At 42.1% G+C, this 22,507-nt stretch overlaps 1 protein-coding gene across 4 annotated transcripts in view; it reads right to left on the bottom strand.

Moving 5' to 3' along the window:
* Nucleotides 1-22,507, bottom strand: part of LOC145399062 (protein kinase shaggy-like) — a 414,583-nt gene that overhangs the window by 141,733 nt on the left and 250,343 nt on the right. For all 4 annotated transcript variants that reach the window (XR_013897221.1, XM_080271804.1, XM_080271805.1 and 1 more), the window contains exon 5: nucleotides 14,885-15,122. Coding sequence is in view for 3 of the 4 variants with exons in the window: in XM_080271804.1 (XP_080127930.1) it covers nucleotides 14,885-15,122 (238 nt within the window). In the remaining variant the exon portion in view is untranslated. The remainder of the gene's footprint in view (nucleotides 1-14,884; nucleotides 15,123-22,507) is intronic.

Below are 22,507 nucleotides of genomic sequence, written 5' to 3'. Positions count from 1 at the left end.
TCTATCTTGATATACACAGAGTCGGAAATATATTCTCATTCCACAGCTCATCCACGTGACAAAGACGTACCTTACACCAACTATAACACATCCGCGTGACACAGACAGGATATAGGCTACTTTATGTTATACCCGTGTGACAGGGACGGAGAGATATATCACTTATTACTTACTCGCTTGACAGAAATGGAAGACACTATGAAGACACAGTATTCTTCCATGAACTAGACACAGAGAGTAAAGCCCTTGGTATATCCACCCAGTGTAGCTGGGATAAGACTAAAGGGGGGGGGGGGTTGAGTGTATGACAACTCAGGGGCCAATGCACAACACTGATATTCAGGGGGAAGTTCCAGCGTACTGCACTGGGGGGTCACACCTGGGAGCCGGCCAGGGCCTCTCGCCTTTGTACCAACACTAATGTTCAACATGAGTCTTCCTGTGATTACAGTTCAATGCTCAAAGAAAGGGGGGGAGGGGGGTTCACTAAGGACACTAGGGGAGGTTGGTTTCACACAGGGTCATACAATCACTGACAGGGGAGGTAATGACAGTCTGAGAGTCTTTCTACTCACGGGTTCAGGCGGTGAGGGGAGATGGGGTGTGCCGAGGGCACGCTACACTGGCAGCCACAGGTGGCGGCCGGGCGTAGGGGGCAGGCCATCAGGAGTGTGCTCCCAGTGTAGATCGCAATCGGGATCACCACAGGTCCTGCTGGAACTGAAGGGCGAAGTGGTGGGCAGCCCTTCCTCAGTCAGGGCCCTGGGAGAGGGGCTGCCCTTGGGACTAGGGCCAAATAGGGCGAGGAGGCGCGCAGCACGACGCCTGCCTTCGTTGTGGTGGGTGTCCTGGGGGCGGACCTGGTTACGCCCAGGCCAAGGGCAGGCTGCGGGTCAGGCAGCGCCCTCATGGAGCTGCATTTCCATCCAGGGGAGGCAGCCGTCAGGAATTGGCTGAGGCCACCTGCGTCAGGAGGAGTCCAGCAGCTGAGGCGGGTGGTAGGGGAGGCTTGCCAACACCAGGGGCTGCGGTCTCACCTTGGGGAGGAAACCGTCAGGGATGGTCTGCGGCCACACACTCTGGGGGAGTCTGGCAGCATCCGTTGCGGGCAAGGGTGGTGCCGCAACGACAGGATGCCTGGCCTCAGGGTGGTCTCACCCTGGCTGGTCTCTGGCTGGGTACCTGTAGGGGAGCAGTTCCCACCCTCTGTACAGGAGGGGTGGGGAGAGGGGTGCCTTGCTCTGCCACAGGAGTAGTGGGCTGAGCAAGGGGCGTCACCCTCAGTAGGAACCCCTCGGGTCACGGAAAGGAAGTGACTGGTGGTCTGCTCCCCAGCTTGGCGGGCTTGATGGTCCCTACAGGAGCTCCGTGCCAGGGTGCAGGAGGGAGACCCGGTCGGCCAGACAGACCCGGTGAGCACTGCTTAGGTTCCTACTTGGGGCAGTGGCTGAGGGAGATCCGGAGGACACTCCTTCAGGTGGCCACTTGTCCCGGGGACGACTGAGAGGGAGGCCTGGTGAGTCTCCTGGCTGGCGCCACAGGTCTGGTAGACTCTGTCCTCCTGCCATCGGGGGCTGGTGCAGTGAGGGGACGACCGATGGTCTATCCCACGTAGGTAGATCTGGTGGATGCTACCTCGGGGCCTGCCTCCCTCCTAGGGAGTTCCAGCAAAGGTTGTCTGGGGGACGTGCCGACGTGCTGGCTCCCGAAGGTGGGTGGCAGAGGGAGGAGAACCGGTGGTCACTCCTCCCATGGTAGATCCGGAGGTCGCTATTGTGCTGCTGCTCCCCTGGGATACTGCAGGACATGAGGCTTCAGTGGAGTCCCCTCCTCTTGTGAAGGCTGATCCAGTGGACACGGCATCTAAGGGCCTGCTTGGGACTTGACTGCTGCAGGTCCCACCCCAATTCTTGTGAGTGCTTTCTCCGTCAGCGTGTAGTGCACTCAAACTGCATACTGCCCGGTGGTCTGGCTGCGAGGAAGAGGGACATCGGGTCACGGGGGAAATATAAGGCCTCTGGTGCTACAGGGGCGTAACCCCCTAATCATAGTTTTGAGTAACTGAAGAGTAAAGTTTGAGAAGTGGTACATAATGTATTTTAAGTGAAATGATCTTAAGTTATATATCACTATAATCACCTGGTTGAGAACTTTTCAAAATGCATGTTTGTTTGTTTGTTTGTCTGTTCATTTGTTTGTTTGACTGTTTTTTACACCCTACCCCAAAGGGCATCCCCCTCAAAAATTTTCATGACTGAAACTATAACGCAATTTACAGTAAACATACTATCAGGATAGTAACTTGTGAAAATTTCATTATCCTACGATGAATAGTGAATTTTATATAAATTTTTAAATTTTGTTTCTTATCTATTTTTTCTTTTCAGCAACATGCAAAAAGGTACATAGGAAAGATAATGATTTGAAACGTCTTGTATAATTCCAATGATGCCACTGTGGCTAAGTGGACTGGGGGGGGGGGTTCTAGTAGTCAAGGATGTCATCCAGGTTGAACTTGTCACCCTCCTGGACCATGCCCCCTTCCTTCTGTACCTCCTCCTGGTCCTTGAATAAGTCACTGTAGAATCCCATGTATTCTGGTGCTACAAATTTACATAGTTCCTTAAGATCATTCAGTTTCTCAGGTTTGAGAGGAACACCATTGGGATATTTTGGTGGTAATGGAATACTAGGCAAGTTAAAGGTGGATGGGTCATAGTTCACTCTTCGACCCTATTGGAGCTTGATGGGAACTGGCTCACAAAAACCATAGCCAGCCTTCACTTTGATTCCCATTTTATAGTCACTGTGCACAATAAACATACGCGCATCCTTGAATCCACTCCAACGAAATCCCCGTTTGGTGACAACTGCCTAAGTACATCAAAATCCAGAAAAGTGTCCTTATCATTTCCACTACATTGAATGGGTTCTTTTCCCTACACTCATTCATGAATTTAATGTAATGGGGAGTTGAAAAGACATTCTGGCTCTTCAGTGCATGTTCAAGATTCCCAAAATCGCAGTCACATGGGAGAAAAGTGTGTCCAGACACAAGAAAGTAATGTTCTACAAAGCCAAAGCGGTCACTCTGGATGAGGTGAAGGTACAGTAGCACAACACTGATGTTCTTATTTTGTCCACTGCAGTTATCTATGAATATTACAAATTTGCAAACACTATCACCAACACAGTTGTTAACATAGTGAAGGAGACAACTTGCCACTTCAGAAGACCCCCTTTTTGCTTGTCTCGTTCCACACGTAGAAATGGGCTTTTCCAGTCTTCAGGTTGTGTATCCCAAAGTTGTGTGTCCAAAGTTTATGTTTGCAGTACTGGAAAGCTGAACTTAGTGGTTGGAGTTGGAAGCGTTTGTTGAAGATCGATTGCAATAGAAGCATGAGTGTCATCGTTATCAGTTTCATACACCTTCCTTACCTCATGGGCTGCCTTTGAACTTGCAAGATGGGATCTTTTCTGTACAGTGAGCCTCCTAATTTCATCAGTGTTTGGTCCATCTTGTAGACTTTTCAGTTTGATGTCAACTTTATCACAGTAATTGCAAGTGTCTGATCTGGGAAACTCCAATTCTATGTTACATTCAGTGTTGAAGATCTTACTGTACATGTGGAAGGATGCTTTGAGATGTTGTTAATTTTCACGTTCGAGATACTCTAAATAATCCTTGTAGAGGGATTTCCTACTTGAACCTGGGGGTAGGTAAACTATTTATGCTCTTGGCCTGGGAGTAATGGGCAATATAGGTAGGTAAACCCCTAATGTGTGCCTTCACTGCCTCTATGACCTCTGCAGGTGTCTTGTCGTGTGCTTCACGCCTTCCTCACTGGTCCTCCATCAAGGTTCCTGTGGTTGTTCCCTTGGCTAAGGCATTTTCCACTCGTTTTTTAGAGATCCCATGAATACTGATAAAAGCTGTGAGGCAGACATTGATGACGACTGTTTGCTATGACGGTGTATATTCTCGATGATTTTCGTCTGCTCTCCTTATTTTTCACCTCAGAGCTCTTCACTGTTACAAGTCCATACAGGTATCTTGTCTGTGCTGTGTGATCTTGTAAAGCCCAGTAATTGTTGAAAATTTCTTGAGCACTTTCCAGACCAACTTTATCAAAGCATTCGCTATGGCAAGAGCAGGGAGGTCACAAAACCTGTGCAGCCACTTGTTGCTTGATTTTGAGGCTCATGTATGATTCACCACTGTGACGTTTCTTCTTAAATACATTTTTTCCAGGTTTCTGGCTTCCTTAACCTCTTGCAAGTGTGCTGTGGGAGTTGATCTTCATTTTCTCTGTCGGCAGAACTCATAATGGCATTGCAGTCCTGGTTAAAATGTACTTAACCCCTAAACCGTGGAGTTGTTTTTCCCTGACTCGCATGTCTCGCGGGCATATTCGTGCTCCGACAGACTCTCTAAAAATATTTGCCAAAAATCAGTTATTAGTCCTAGAATATTATAATTATATATGCATATGGCACATACCTTCAGCTTTCTCCTGGGATGTTTGTTGAGCCTTCGTCGAGTACCGGAGACCTCTGAAGTTGGGTATCGAAGTCTCCACTTCACACTTCCCGACAACCCGTAATATGATTACCACAGCCTGATATCATCACTAGAAACACTACTCTATGATTTTCAAATAGTTTGGAATACATACTCCAAAAAAAAAAACACTGTGAAAGCAATGAAAATTACGAGCGCGTATGACCTTCCCACTTGTGATCGTTCGCCGCTGGTGTTCTGTCGTTTATTATTCATAAAAACACTCACAGTTTATATTTCTATTACTATATAACACTTATATATATCTACAATCTTTATCCATAAGTTTCCTTCAGTAATAGAAGTTTATTGTCACTGTAGGCATTCAATTTCTCTTTCAGTAAATAAGTAGCATTCACTTTCTCGTCCAGTATACTAGCATTGAGAGTGAATCTGCCACTTTCAATTTCATTTTCATAACTCATAGTATTCATACATGCTAGAGTGAAACTTTCACTTTCATTACTCCTAGTATATATATACTCGGATTCTTATATTACTACTCATTTACATTTCTATTTACATTCTCTATTTTATTTACATTATTTATATTTCTATTTTATTTACACTGTGTTATGCACTGTCACTTGCAGTAACTTATAAAACTATTTTCACTGTTCACTTATATTTACATTCACTGCTTTCACTTGCTGTTTACACAGTATTTACATTTCCACTTGCACTGTTTTACTCAACAGATAGATCGTAGTCACTGTCCATCATTTTCATTGATAAATTAGCCAGTTCACGTTCCACAGCAGTCACTTAGCCTTTTACCTCTTTCCACACGAGGTTTAGTAGGGGGTAGAGGTCACAGGGCCCTTTGCATGGGGCTAAAAAGCGGCGGAATTGGGCAGGCGCGAATCCGACATGCTTTCACCTTGAAAGACGACAGTAAACTGAATAAAGTGTGGTGGGTGGCCTGCCTAGGGGTAGTGCAATGCTGCCAATGTCAGCGGGGTGAAAGCAGCTAATATATACGCTATGAAATGATTGGCAAGAAATCTAGACAATACATAATAAATTAGGTAGTTCCAGGTGAATGTAAATATCACTTAGGCTTCTCCCTTCCTTTCTTATATATTTTTTTTATTACAAGAATAGATTATACGGCATATTTCATGGGGAAATAAACAGGGAAGATTAGTGAACGAGTGCATGTGAGGTGTTGTCAGGTGATAATTAGCCAATTCCAGGTGTATGGCACTATTACTTACCTTATTTCTTTCTTGTATATATTATTTGGTATAAAAATAGGGCATAGGGCTTATTTCAATGGATGAAATCAGTGGAAAATTCCAGGGAAGATTTACTTAGTGTAGCACGGCCGGACAGGTGAGAGGAGAGGGTAATGGAGGGGAGGTAGGGAGGGGAGTCAAGAACGGGGAGAAATGGCTAAATTGTCAACAATGGATGGGAGTACAAATGAGATTAGGAGTGCTGACTAGTGTTGGCCATTGGCAGTACTGATAGATGATACAAGCCACCATTTGAAAGCCCGGGCGAATTCAAAATAACACAGAATCACAAAAGTGATGCCCCGCGGAATGATCCCTTGCTCCCAAGCATCACAAAAGTGATGCCCCATGGTCAAGGGGTTAATTAGCCACTGAAATCCATGCAGCTGGCTAGTGTTAAAGACAGCGGCACCCTGGACTTTAGGAGACAGGACCACGTGGGGCTGGTGGCATGTGATTGGCTGAAGAGGAGGTAAACACAGACTGTCAATTTCTGAAAAGTATTTATTACCTGTAACTATTTACCCAATACCAATTTTATCTATACTAATATTGCCTTTCATAATATACTGAAAAGTACTTAAGTTTTTGGTGGACTACTATTGCAATATTTTTCAACGAATTCTTTCAGTTAGTTGCAGGTGTGTTTGTATTTCTAGTATGGTACTTAAATTAATAATTCAATAGGTCAGAATACTGCAGTAAGTATATGTGAATAATTTCAATGATATAGGAATGATGTGGATGAAAGTATTACAAATAGTTTAAGTCTAAACTTATTTCCATATTCACCTGACAGGAATTACTTAATCAGTACATAACATTCAATCAGTCCCTCTTTGCTTACATTTCCATAATTTCTAACATTATACTGTACCTTGCACTTTCGTGACATATTGCAGTATGAAGCAATATCAGGGCAGGGCATATTTGGGGCTGCTGTCTCGGTCCCGGTATAAGGAAAGACTACTATTTTTGTACTTTGCTACCTAACAGACAATTTTTTAAGCTTCATATTTGTGTCAGTGTTTGACTAAGCTAATGCTGGGTCAGAGCATATTATTTTGAGGCTGTTGTCTGGGCCCGAGTACAAGGAAAGATTGCTGTCATTGATATATTCTTGTTACTTAGTACCTAACAGTTATAAAGGAACGAGTTTCATCTATTCTTCTTAATGTTTGAATAAGTCACATAATTTTGACCCTCAAAAAAATGCTGATCGGGAATGGGTAAAAAAAAAAAAAAAAAAAAAAAAAAAAAAAAAAATGCTGTTGTTGCCATTCTCATATTCCGTCATGTTTGTATAGATCTAGAAAGTTGGTCTTAACTATTCCTCTCATTTTGTAAAGAAAACCAGTTTAGTCAAGAATAAGCAATTTTGCACCTGCTGTCTGGTTCCTGGTACAATAAAAAATTGCTGTCATTGATATATTTGTGTAACTCAGTACCTGACAGTTAAAATGCAACAAGGTACGTCCACTCCTCTCCATGTTTGAATAATGCAAAATTTGACCCCCCAAAAATGTTGCTGTCTGGGGTCAGGTACATGCACAAGTTGCTGTCAGTGTGATTACTAAGTCCCTCAACTTCCAAAAAGTGATTACCATATAAAAATGTCCATTCCTCTTACCCATTTGAATAAATGTTTTTTTACACCTTAATTAAAGGTACCCTACAGGCTGTACGTACACAATATTATGTGGCAGCAACTATCATTTGTGATTTTTAGGACTGTTCCAATGTAATGAGGCCAACAAACCTTATTCCTCTGGTCACTTGAATAAATTGGTCTGGGCTCCCGGACTATATCACATCAACATCCACACCACAATGCTCCTTTATATCCTCATTTGTCAGCCTGTCTCTCCATGTGACACCACAGGCTCCTCTCAAATAACTCATTTCCACTGCTCCCACTCTTGATTTGTGTCCCTCCAACAATGTCCAAGCTTCACTTGCATATGTTAAGAGTTGGTGTCACAATACTGTCATGTAGTAACTTTTTCATTTCCATGCTCACTTCCATGTTTCTTATCACTGCTTTCAAGGAACCAGCAACCTTTCTTCCTTGTTGTATCCTATCAAGCACTTCACCCTCCAAACTTCCATCCTTACTCATCACACTACCCAAGTACTTAAACGTACTCACATTTTCCATTTCCTCACCATCCAGCTTCACTGTACATTCACTGACTTCACCTCTCTCAAAAACCATCACTTTACTCTTTCCTACATTCACCTTTAGAGTCCATTTCTTACACACTCTCCCAAACTCATCCACCAAGCCTTGCAGCTTCCCTTTGTCTTCACTCAACAACATAGTATCATCTGCAAACAACAGTACAGGGACTTTCCAAACACTATCCTCTCTCACCAGGGCGTCTCCAACATCCACTACCCTACCTTGTACCTCTTTTATTACTCCATCCATGTACAGATTGAACAACCATGGAGACATGACACATCCCTGTTTCAAACCAACCTTCAAAGAGAAAAATTCACTCAGTTCACCATCCACACGCACTACAGCCTTAGCACCATCATACAGACTCTTCACAGCATTCAACAACTTCCCATCTACTTCATATATTCTTAATACTTTCCACAATCCTTGTCTCTCCACCCTGTCATATGCTTTCTCCATACCCAAGAAAGCCGCATACAACTTCTTTCCCTTCTCTAGAAACTTCTCCACTAACGATCCAAGAATGTATATCTGATCTACACAACCTCTTCCCTTCCGAAAGCCTCTCTGTTCTTCTCCAACTAATTCCTCTGTTATTTCCCTAACTCTGTCAATAAGTATCCTACAATACACTTTTCCTAATACACTAAGAAGACAAATGCCCCTATGATTACCACACACTTCTTTTTCCCCTTTTCCTTTGTACAAGGGAATAATTATACCTGTCTTCCAATCCTTCCTCCCAGGCCAATCTGCACATCTTCCACATCCATTCTGCTACTATCTCTCCCCCATGCTTCAGCATTACACCTCACACTCCATCAATTCCTGGGGCTTTCCCCAATTTGCATTCTTCACTGCTTCCACAACTTCTATCCTACTGATTTCTTCCTGTCTTCTCACCTCCCTCCTTCTCCCAGCCATTCCCCAGCCACTTATACTCGCATTACTTCCATCCTCTATGTTCAACAATTCCTTAAAGTGTACTCTCCATCTGCTCACTTTTTCTCCCTTCTCCACTAGTAATCTACCATTTTTATCTTTCACTCCCCTGCTAACTTCACTGCCACACTGTCTTACTCTCTTCACCTCTTTCCAGAATATTTTCTTACAGTCCTTCCACTTTACACTCAAATTCCTTCCAAATTCCTCATCCACTCTCTTCTTACTCTCTCTTACTAATCTTTTCACCTCTCTCTTCCTTTCTACATATAACTCTCTCTTCCGCCACTCAACTTCTTCCACGCCCCTATTTCTCATCCATTCATTGTATGCTTTCTTCTTTTGTGCTACAGCCTGTCTCACCTCTTCATTTCACCATGCTGTTCCTTGCACCCCCCTCCGTCTTCTCTTCCTCCCACACACCACATCACATGCTGCACATATCTCTTCTGTGAATATCCTGCACACACCTTCCGCGTCCCCCAGCTGCTCCAATTCATATTTCCCCAATTGTTCCTCCACTTCTCTCCTATATTCTGCCTCTTTCTCATCCTCTTGTAACCTTTCCACTCTCCTTGCAACTACTCCTTCCCACCGTCCTTCCCTTCTTCTATTTCTCCATCTTACTTGGAACTTGATTCTGGCCACCACCAAGTAGTGGTCAAAAAGTCCACTCCCTCAACCTCTATAAGCTCTTGCATCCATTACACATCTTCGCATCCTTTCATCCAATTCATATTTCCCCAATCGTACCTCCACTTCTCTCCTATATTCTGCTTCTTTCTCATCCTCATGTAACCTTTCCACTCTCCTTGCAACTACTCCTTCCCACCATCCTTCCTTTCTTCTATTTCTCCATCTTACTTGGAACTTCATTCTGGCCACCACCAAGTAGTGGTCAAAATGTCCACTCCCCCAGCCTCTATAAGCTCTTGCATCCATTACATATCTTCGCATCCTTTCATCCACACGCACATAATCAATCATTGCCTTCCTTTCATTCAGTTCACCACCCACCCTTCTCATCACTCGCCATGTATACCTGTGGATTATTTTGTGCCCGAAGAAGGTATTGGCTATCACCAACCCCCTCCTGGCACAAATGTCCACTAATGCACTGCTATTCTCATCTATCTCAACAGGCACACCCCACTCACCAACTATTCCATCCACCATCGCATTCACTACTTTATCATTCATATCACCAATCAAAAACACTCTCTCATTCATTCCAAACTTTTCCATGCACACTTCCACATATGTCCAGAACTCTTCTCTCACTCTGCTTGAACGATCTTGCGATGGCGCATACACGCACACAATCGCCCACATTTGCATTATCAACTTTCAATCTTATCCACACAATCCTTGACCCAACTGATCCATACTCTCTTATGTTCCTCTTCCATCTTTTACTCACAACAATACACACTCCTCCTTTTGCCCTCTCATTCTTACCTACTCCTGCACATATACCCCATCCATACTCCCATTCTCTCACACTCTCTCCTCGCCATTTAGTTTCAGTTACTCCATATACATCCACTTTCGCACCCTCAAGCACCTGGACAATCTCACTCTCTTTCACCTCATCATTCGCACCCCTTACATTCCATGTCGCAATCCGTACCATGTCCACTGTCCGTTCCTTGGTCGTCATCTTTTGGTCAGTCCTTGTCCGGGGCTAGTTGCTCGTCATTTTAGTTAACTGTTTTCCAGGGAGGGGCACTAACCCTCAGCCAACCCTTTTAGTTGCCTCGTACGACAAGCTGGGATACTGGGGGAGTATTCTTGAAAACCCCCCTACCCTCAGGGGGTAATTAAATAATAATGAGAGAAATTACATACTCATGTCACTGTATAATCATTACTTCTCTCTATCTTAAATTATAATTCCACTGTGCCACTCCTAGTAAAAGGCACTAGCATGGCACCACACACAACAACAACAAAAAAAGTGACTGGCAGGGTCCACTGCATATGCACACGCTGTACAACCGAAGCCAGCCATTGGCAGGCTAATGAAAACTCACATATGGCATAACCAAACCAAAGTCACTAGTACAGCTCCGCTGGAGAAAGATAGCCCAAAAAGCTACTGGCATGGTCAGATATACAGATAACTGACTACCAATGCCCTTGTCAACCTGCAAAATTGATTTTTCATGCAGGATAGTGTATAAATCAACACTGTGTCTGCCTCAGTTGCATGCATCTTCTTCAAGGCAGAAGTGACCTGAAACATGGCAGCATAAATGTTGCCGCACAGGTTTTTTTTTAACTAACCTTGCTCATTTTTGCTATAGCTAATGGTACAATGCAAAATTTTGGAACATATGGGCACCACACAAAGTGGAATCCATTATTGCTGTAAATCGGAAAGCACAAGCCAATTAATATAGGTAGGTGCTTGCATCAGAAGGGAACAATTAACCAATACAGTCAACCCCTGCTATTAGTGGGTTCGCATACTCACGGATTTTTCTGGGAAATTACTTCAACAATTCGCAGGAAGATATTTCCTCCTTTTCCCACAGCATCAGTTGTTCCTAGTGGTTCACTAGTTATTTTTTTATATGTTTTCTGTGGGAAATACTATCCTATACAGTTAAACTGTGCAGTTACACTGTACAGGGTCCATAATATACAGCATGGCAAGCTTTCATTGTCATCATCACATGGGTGAGTACTGTGCATTGTACCTAGTACGGCTTGTGTATTATTCAGTACTGTCTTTACAGATAGTACTGATGTGGCATTAAATGCATTTACAGGTCTCACAATGGGCCTGTAGGTAACAGGAATAGTTAAAATAGCGAAAACAGCGATTTCTGCGGAAGGTACAGATTATTCACGGATTTCACCCATTCGTGGGGGGAATTGTTTTCCACAATGAAGAGTGTGACAGTAAACGTGTACAAGAGGAAAGGTGATGCCCCAGAAAGAGGAAATCACTGAGGCACAAAACATTTGGACCAGATAATGAATGTACAGGTGAGTGTCCTAGAAGGTATGATAAGGGAAAGAGTGAATACAGTGAGTCCTCGGTATACGAAAACTTGATGTACGAATTTTCGATGGTACGAAAGCGATCAATGTAGGGCAAATTCCACAATAAGAAAAGCCTCTGTCTTGATGGTACGAAAAGCAATACGAGAGGAAATACGAAAAATTCAAAATGGGTGCACTGCACAGCGCTGCGCTCGTTTGCGGCGAGAAAACGAACTAACCCCTCTCTGGTAAATATATTTTTGCGTGCTTCTCAATCGAGTCACATCCGTCCTCTCCTCTCAGCGTCGCTGTATGTTACGCTGTTCTTCACCTTTCCGTATTTTCACCATGCCTCCCAAGCGCCCTGCATCATCTCCAGCATCCGGGGACCAGTTGCAAGGAAGAAACAGCATCATACTCTCACTCTTGAGAGGAAATTGGAAATAATAAGAGGCCACAAGGTGGGGCAGGGAGTCTCAGAAATTGGGCAAGCTTTAGGCCTTGCACCGGCTAATACTACGGTAATTAGTTGTATGTTTTATTTTTTAATGTCTGTACAATAGTATAGTACTGTATATGTGTACTGCATACTTCAAAATAGGAGGGGTAAAGTTTAGGTGGGGGGTTCAATGGGGTCCTGGAACGCATCCCCGCCTTTCTATGTATACTGTACTTCAATGGGGAAAATCGTTCCGATATACGAAACTTAACATTACAAAAGTTTTTTTTGGTCCCTATCCTTTTCGTATATTGAGGACTCACTGTACTGATAAGATGTAGTTTGAGTTTAAGCCAGACAGGAGGATCAATGATGCTACATTCACTGTCTGACAGCTTCAGGCAAAATATGTAAGAAAGAAAAGGGAGTTGTTGTTTGTTTTTGATAATTTGGAGAAGGCCTCTGACAGTCCCTTGGGAGGTAGCAAAGTGCGCAGTGAAAAAGCTTGAGATTACGGATGGCTGGTAAGAGTGGCTACGACTATGTACGAGGTGATATCCAGAAGTTCTTGAAATATGGCAAAACAAGGAAAAAACTTACGTCACAACCATCACCACTGTCCCCTTCAAAGTAGCCTCCTTGGGCATAAAGACATTGATCCCGGCACTTCTCCCACGATCTGAATGCGTTTCAAAAGTCCTTGAACAATGGTTTGTTCAGGACTTTCTGCAATTCCTCCTGATCTCCTCAGTGGTGTCAAATCTTAGTCCTTTCAGCTGGATTTTACTTTTCAAAGAGAAAAAAAATCACAGGGGGACAAATCTGGTGAATACGGGGGAGGTGGAGGACAACCGGCATGTTTTTTTATGTCAAAAGTTGCTGAACAACAAGGGCTGTGTGCATGGGTGCATTGTCATGGTAAGGCAAACCATTTGTTTGTGTGCCACTTGTCTGGACGTTTTCTCCTCATGCCCTCCTGGAGCCTTCTCAAAACATCACAGTAGAACTTTGCATTGATGATCTGTCCCTGAGGAATGAATTCCTCTTGAACAATGCCCTCCATGTCGAACAAAGTGATGAGCATTGACTTCACATTGCTCTTAACCTGACATGCCTTCTTTGGTTGGGACAATGGTAGACTCTTCCACTCGATGATTGTTGTTTAGTTTCCAGGTCGTACCCATAAACCCAGCTTTCATCACCAGTAATGACACCTGAGAGGGAGTTAGGGTCATTTCTGGGCATTCCTTTGAGCTCTGTGTAGACCTCCAAACAATGCTGCTTTTGCTCATCAGTCAGGAGCCTCGGGACAAACTTGGTGGCGATTCATCCCACGTCAAGGTCATAAGACAAAATGCACTGGTAAATTCCATACAACAGGCTAATAATGCCACAAACATCGTGGACTATCCTCCTGTGATCTTTGAGGATGGCTGCACGGGCTTTGGCCACATTGTCAGGAGCTGAAATAGTGGAACGGCGACCAGAACGTGCATCGTCATCTGTTGACATTCGTCTGTATTTAAAAAACTTGAACCAGTCATAGGTTTGTGTAACCCCCAAAGCACTGTCACCAGATGCTTGGATTTTAACATTTTGCGAGTTTCTGCCACATTCTTCCCGTGATTCACATGCAACTTTATGCACACACGTTGTTCTTTTACATCCTCCATTTTTGAAATCACAAAACATTGCAAACTAACACACACACATTGCTAAGAAAAACACACACACGCAGCGAACACATTCACCCTACACATTGCCACTTGACACACTAACGAACAAAGGGTGCATGCACTGCTATCTAGCATCCACACACCTTATGACAAGCAGTGTCAGCCTTGCTTTCAAAATTCAGGAACTTTCGGGTACACCTTGTAACTTACTATATGATACTTAATCCTTCAATGGCATGTGGGACATTGTATTCTTGGATATTAGTCCAACTACCATCAAGTGCTTTCATTCAGCTGAGGGAAGAACCTAACTGCCAGGGGGATCAAGGCTATGGCATACATACCAGTATCATACAGTAGCCACCAGACAATTTTATTCAACGAAAGGAAATACCCAGTCTTTACAGAGATTCAATTGTGCACTACTCTGCAAAAGCTTACCAACTCTAAAAAAAAACAGAATAAAGTTTTTACTCAAAGGGCCAAGTTTAAAGGGACAAGTGTAAAGTTTACTAGTTGTACAAAAGAAAACAAGAATTTCAAATTAAACTGAGGCCATGCAGTAATGTTTCCTACAGCCATCAGCCACTATTTACATTGTAGAATTTGTTTTATTCTTGATGCTGTTAGATTATTTTATTATATCTGGGAAAGATAAAAGGATAAATAATTCAACGTCTTCCGATCACATCTCTGCTAAGATCTGCATGTTTAAAGTCAGTAAAATCAAAATTAACAGAAAGTTGCTAAACTGGGCTCATGGTCAGGTGTAAGGCTAGGTTACACCTCATTCATTCTTACCCGTGTCATTTTTTACACAAACCTTGAAATCACTCTTGCTATAAGACTTACCAATGTTGGTAGTGTAATCGGTGGCACCAAATATGAGCTCTGGGGCACGGTAGTAACGAGAGCAAATGTATGAAACATTAGGTTCTCCTCGAACCAAGTGTTTAGCACTCCCAAAATCACAGAGTTTGAGGACTCCAGTTTCAGGATCCAGGAGTAAGTTTTGAGGCTTGATATCTCGGTGACAAACCCCAAGTGAGTGAATGTACGCCAGGCTCCGGAACAACTGGTACATGTACAACTGCAAGGGAAATACAGTATCAAATTAATTGGTTTCTGGTACGATGGAAATTATCTACATAAAATATTATACAGCACTTTGCAGCTGATTTAAAAATAATGATAATCACAGTAATAATAAATGATATCCAGTGGAAAATCTCATGACACATTAAGTTCACAGTGATGTAATACATGATCACTATAACATGACATCTAGAACCGGAAAAATAACACCAGGACACCGTAAATATCCACACACTGAATCACAAAGATGTAATGAGTGATACAGTATATGCCATGAATCTTTCCATATGACTAAGTGAGGTTATTTTATTTACTTTTTAGTGCCCAAAATAATAGGTACATGATGTGTGCAATGAATATCTATATTATGATAAAAAGTAAAAAAAAACATGTGAAAAAGACTGCAAGATAGTTGTAGGATTTTGAGAACTTGGAAGATGTGTGTCTAAGTTGTCACAAGGGGATTCATGGTATTACCTAAATCTCTGTGGTGAATAAATAATAATAATAATAATAATAAATAATAATAATAATAATAATAATAATAATAAATAATAAATAATAATAATAATAATAATAAATAATAATAATAATAATAATAATAATAATAATAATAATAATAATAATACAAGTAATAATAATAATAGAAAAAAAAATAGTTTTTGCTTATTATAAACTTCAACATCTACAGCATCATCTGGTTGGGAAAAAAAAAAAAAAAAAAAAAAAAAACTCTCCATCTTTGTGTAGTGCCATGCACAAGTTTGAGTAGGGGTGTAGTGAAAAATTAAAAAAAGCTTTTTTTTGTTTTGTTTCGTTTTTAAAGGCTCCAACATGCTTGCATGTGTTGGCCTTGGTCACCTAATGGCGGCTCTCCACGCTGCACGATCCATTGCAGACTCCCTGTTCAGTCCCTTAACCCTAAGGTCACACTTAATGACCTCGTCCCATGTCTTTATCGGTCTACCCCTCATAACCCCACCCCCAATATTAACACTTCTCACCTTCCTCACCCAATTATCATCCCCCATCCTCTCCACATGTCCAAACCACCTCAATCTACCTCTCCTCATCACAACACCAATACACTCCAGTCCCATCCTACCTCTCAACTCTTCCATCGTAAACCCAGCCCCTCCAGGCATTGGACGCAGGGACGCACTGCACATCCACCTAATCATTGTCATTTCTGTACGTCTGAGCCGGCGAATATCTTCCTCCTTCACTTTTTTTTTTTTTTTATAAATATAAATATAGATAACCATCCAGGGCATCATGTGGTGAGGAAAAAAAAAAAAAAAATCTCCATCTTTGCGTAACACCACATATAAATCTGTGTATGAGTGGGATAGTTAGCGGTGATGCACAGCCACTGGAAGGTTAGAACAGCCTGAGCTGTGGCTCACAACGTGACGCTTTCCAGCCTGAGCTGTGGCTAGCAATCCACAGGTTAATGACAAGCCAGGTAGGGTAGTGCTGAGTGAGTACTTAAAATATCAGTTTTTGGATAAAACAAGACTGTCTTATTCTGTATAACTAGGTAAACTAGGTACACACACACACACACACACACACACACACACACACAAGCAGCGTTAGAGTCAAAAAGTCTGTCTCCTCACTCTGTGCTGGCCACCCTTGGCCACAGCTGGCCAAACCTAAATAGTATCTTTTTATGAGTCAAGTTCTGTACGAGGTTAAACTAAATGGTGTTCTAATATAGCAGAGCAAGTATAAGCAATGGTGTTTTCCAAACAACAGAATAGAGCCAACTAGTGCAGGAATGCGCAGACCAATCAGCTGTGTCGTCCATCACCAGGCGAGAGCAAGGAGAGAGACACTTGTAAGCAGAATCATTCTCAGTAATACCACAAGATAAGCACCACCATTAGTAAAGTGAATATGGAAGGAGGTAAAAAAAAAAAAAAAGGAATAAAGGTACAAAACAGGATGATGATTTCTACCAGGAACTGGTTGAAATGGAAACATAATTATAACAAACTAGTAGAAAGGGTGAACAACCCAGAGAAGGCTTTTCAGAGTGAAATGGATGAAATTAAAAAACAATTCTGCATGCAGAAGGACAAAAATGAAAAATCCGTAAAGGAATTAAGCAAAAAAGACAACAGCAGATAAGCTACTAGTTGATGTAGGTTCACTTAGAAAGAAGATTAGTGAAATGGCAAGTACAGTTGTAAACCATGAGAGTATTAAGGAGGAATTCAGAAATGATACAATCAGGCAAGAAAGCAGTCTGACAGACCAAAGCACTGATACTAAAGAGAAGATAACCCAGGTGAATGAAGTGATGCAAAATTACAAAGATGATGTGCAAACTACATATGCTGAAATGATCAAAGTAAGGAAAGACTTAGAAACAAGAGTTGAGGAAAAAAGCATTAGAAAGGAAGTGAAAAAAATAATCGAAAACAACCTAAAATTGGTCTAAGATATAGCAGATATCAACAGTACTTCTTGATTTTCCCTGGAATGACTATTGCTTCCACGGCTGGGAGCCATCTGAGTGTGCCTTACACATTACGGAGGTAATTCTCTCGTGCATGAGGTGGAGGATTAGTGCCCCTCCCTGTAAAACAATTAACTCTAAGCCCTTGGCCACCCTGTTTGGGTTACATGGCGTCTGGCAATGAATGAATGAAAATTGATGAAAGCATATGTTCCTTTCTCAAATCCTCTGACTAATGCAAGAAAGCCTTGGTTTAATCACACTTGTTCTAATGCTGTCCGCAAAAAGGAGAGGGCCTATAAAAGGCCAACCCACCCCTGATTCACATCTTTTATACGTTTCTGCCCAGAATCGTGCCAAGTCTGTTCTTCGTTCCGCTAAAAATAATTTCATCCGCACTAAATGCTCTCAACTCTCCAACTCGAATTCTCCCCGCTCCTTCTGGCACCTTGCCAAAAACCTTTCTAACAACTTTACCTCATCATCCTTCCCTCCTCTTTTCTACTCTGATGGTTCTGTAGCTATTTCTTCTACTGATAAAGCAGATCTCTTCATTCAGACTTTCTCCTCCAATTACACCTTAGACGATTCCGGTGCTGTTCCTCCATCACTTCCCCCCTCTGACTTCCTCATGGCTGACATTAAAATTTCTTCAGCTGATGTATTTTTTGCCATCACTGCCCTCAATACTAACAAGGCATATGGGCCTGATGGAGTCGTTCCTGTTGTTCTCAAGAACTGTGCTTGTGTGTTGACACCCTGCCAAGGCAAGCTCTTTCGCCTTTGTCTATCAACTTGTACCTTTCCTTCTTGCTGAAAGTTTGCTCTCATTCAGCAAGTCCAAAAGAAGGGTGACCATTCCCAACCTTCTAAATATATTCCAATTGCTTTAACATCCTGTATTTCAAAAGTTTTTAAGTCAATTCTTAATAGAAAAATTTTAAAGCATCTTTCCTGTCACAACCTTCTTTCTGATCGTCAGTAAGGTTTCCGTCAGGGACGCTCTACTGGCGATCTTCTCACCTTCCTTTCAGACTCCTGGTCATCCTCCTTTCAGGACTTTGGCAAAAGCTTTCCCACTGCACTTGAAATCTCTAAGCCTTTCGATCGAGTCTGGCATAAATCTTTAATTTCCAAAATGCCATCTTACGGTTTCTATCCTTCTATCTGTGCCTTCATCTCTAGCTTCCTTTCTGGTTGTTCTATAGCCGCTGTTGTAGATGGCCATCGTTCTTCTCCTAGATCTATCAACAGTAGTGTTCCTCAGGGCTCTGTCCTATCACCAACTCTCTTCCTTTTATTAATCAATGACCTTCTAAGCTGTACATCTAACTCTATCCACTCATACGCTGATGACTCCACCCTTCACCTTTCCATTCAGTTCCCGCAACGCCCATCTCAGCAGTTACTTCAACAAACAAGGGATGAGGCTATGGCACACCTAATGTCTGACTTGGCTCGTATCTCTGACTAGGGTAAAAATAATCTGGTTGTTTTTAATGCATCAAAGACTCAGCTTTCACACCTATCAACCCGACAAAATCTTCCACAGGTATACCCACTAATGCTTAACAATATTCAGCTTAATCTGCATCATCCTTGAACATGCTTGGGGGTTTCATTTACTCGGGACTTATCTTGGAAAGATCATATTACATCTCTTGTAAAATCTGCTTCCGAGAGATTAGGTGTGCTAAGCCGACTCCGTTCCTTCTTTACCCCTGCACAATTGTTGACTCTATACAGGGGTTTTATCCACCCCTGTGTGGAGTACAACTCTCATGTGTGGGGATGCTCCCCACATACAGCTCTTCTCAATAGGGTGGAGTCAAAGGCTTTTCGTCTCATTAACTCTTCTCCTCTTACTGACTCCCTTCAACCTCTGTCTCTTCGTCGCACTTTTGCTTCTTTATCTCTTTTCTATCACCTTTTAATGGTCACTGCTCCTCTGAACTGTCTGCATGCATTCCTCCACCTTTATGACAGGCGCGTAGCACCCATCTAGCAGCAAACTCTCATCCCTTTTCTGTCCAACTCTCTAATGCAAGAGTTAACAGTTACTCCCAGTCCTTCAATTGTGCAACAGGTCAACTTTGGAACTGTCTCCCTCTGTCTGTATTTCCTGCTTCCTAGGATCTCCAATTTTTCAAACGCAGTGTGTTCAGGCATCTCAAAATGATCGGATCTTGAATTCGGCTCTCTCTTGTATTTTGTTTTTCTTTTGGAAGGAACAAGAATTGCGGGCTCGCAGCCTTTGGTTCCTTCTTCCTCGCATTAAAAAAAAAAAAAAAATCACTGGTACAGATGAAGACAAAGTAAAAAACAAAATTTTACGAGAAAAACACGAGATGGCAAATATAATGAGCAAACTGAGAGGTGTATCAGATGAAATCTGTGATAAAGACACAGAGGAACACAAAAGGCTAGGGAAAAATGAAAGCAATAAGTCCAGGCCCCTGAAAGTAACCTTTCAGAATGAGAACACTATGAAGGAAACACTAAAAAATGCAAACTCTGGAAAAAGAGGAAAAAAAGATACAGTACCTAACTCGAGGAATTGGGAATACTACAGGAGAAGAGGGAAGAGGCAAAAACAAATGAGGGACGATAAGAGGAAGAGTACATTTTTTACAAAGTAACTGGACTGCAGGTATGCAAGTGGTACATATCCAACAGGGAATAAAATGGAGGAAGGTAGTAGACTCAAGTTATGGCAAGTATGTAAACAAGATGATTATGCTGATGTACCCAAATGGAAATGGAATGGTGTCTAAATTATTAGATAGATGACTATACCAAAGAAAAGGAACCACATATTGTTTGCCTAACTGAAACAAAGTTAACATCTAAGATATCAACTGATACCCTCAACTTCGAGGTATACAATATATGGAGAAAAGACACAAATTTAAGAAAGATAGGAGGAATTATAATCTTAACAAAGAAAAATCTACAAGTAAAAGAAATAAGAATAGATATACTCTCACAAGTAGAACTGATTGCATTGGAGATAAACACATCTGAAGAGAAATTAACTGTGGCCAATTTATACATGCCACCCAAAACAAAAACTTGGGAAAGAGGCGAATATGAAGACCTGGCAGAAAGTACATTTCAGAGTTTAAGAACATTACTACATAGAATGGAAGAGGAATCTGAAAAAATTATAATAACTGGAGATTTCAATACATATATAAATTAGAATACTCTAGATGAAAGAAGCCATGAAAGCTGATGGAATCAAAAGCTCCTAGATCATGTGGAGAAGTTTTTCCTAACACAGCATGTAAAGGAAAACACCAGAAAAAGGGGAATTGATGATTCATCAGTACTAGATCTTACATTTACAAGGCAACAAAATGATGTTGTCAATATAATGTATCGCCCTCCATTCGGCAAAAGCGACACTGCAGTATTATTCTGCAACTTCGGTATACTGCAGTATTATACTGCATATGACATAGTTACCAAAAATGAGAGTTACAAAAAGAGTCTAAACTACAAAAAGGGCAACTATCAATACCTGAAGTAGTACTTCTTAGAAATAAATTGAGAAAAGGAGTTTAGATTAAAAGATTTAAATGTTATGTATAGAATATTTTGTGATTTTTATGAAAAAGGAGTCCAAAATTACATCCCTCAGCACTAAGAAACAGAAATGAAAATAAAGAAATGGTTTAATACACAATGAAAAAATCAAAAGAAAAATGAGACTTGCTATGGAATAGATATAGAAGACACAACAGTGTGAGGGCATACAACAACTATAAACAGGCAAGAAATGATTACACAAAGATAAGGAGGGAGGCTCTGAAAAAGTTTGAGGAAGACATTACAAATAAAAGCAGTGATCAACCTAAGCTATTTTACAGCTACAACCGAAGCAAAACCAAAGTTACAGATAAAATACAGTCCACTATGGATGTGAAGATCATCTATACATAAGAAAGACATCTGTCAAGCACAAAATGAATATTTTCAATCAATTTTTTCAAAAGAAAACAATTTTGAAAGAGATGATGTGGAACATGCATCGTTTTAGCTTTCAAAGGCTCCAGCATGCTTGCATGCGTCGGCCTTGGTCACCTAATGGCGGCTCTCCATGCTGCATGATCCATTGCAGCCTCCCTGTTCAGTCCCTTAACCCTGGGGTCACGCTTAATGACCTCGTCCCATGTCTTTCTTGGTCAACCCCTCATAACCCCACCCCCAAAATTAACACTTCTCACCTTCCTCACCCAATTATCATCCCCCATCCTCTCCACATCTCCAAACCATCTCAATCTCCCTCTCCTCATCACAACACCAATACACTCCAGTCCCATCCTACCTCTCAACTCTTCCATTGCGAACCCAGCCCCCCCAGACTTGGACGCAGGGACGCACTACACATCCACCTAATCATTGTCATTTCTGTATGTCTCAGCCGGTGAATATCCTCCTCCTTCGCTGCCCAGGTCTCACTACCATGCAGCATTACACTCCTAACAAATGCTGCTTATAAAGACCCCTTACTACGTAGGAAGAGTCCTCTCAATGTCAGGAAAGGCAAGAGCTCCCTGAACTTCTTCCACCCACTTCTCACCCTAGCCACAGAGATAGCTCCAGCCCCACCTCCAGCACACATATCTCTCAAATAACAAAACTCTTCCACACACTCAAGAGATTCACCAGCAAGTTCAATTCTTTCACATCTGACAATCTCCACCTGCTCACCCCGACACGCCGTACACATAAAATCAGCATTATCTCGCAGTCTACCTCTGATACCACTACATCTCTTGTGCACCCATTTATCACAAACACCACACAATATGGAATTACTTCCCACGCCCTTGTGGCAAACTGCACATGGCCACTCTCCCTCGTCTTTGACAGTACCGCCACCAACACTAGATATCATCACTTTTGTT

The sequence above is a fragment of the Coenobita brevimanus genome, chromosome 47, assembly GCF_032717465.1.
Source record: "Coenobita brevimanus isolate Jiangsu-jjx chromosome 47, ASM3271746v2, whole genome shotgun sequence".
NCBI classification, from domain to species: domain Eukaryota; kingdom Metazoa; phylum Arthropoda; class Malacostraca; order Decapoda; family Coenobitidae; genus Coenobita; species Coenobita brevimanus.
This window is presented reverse-complemented; position numbering and strand designations above follow the sequence as displayed.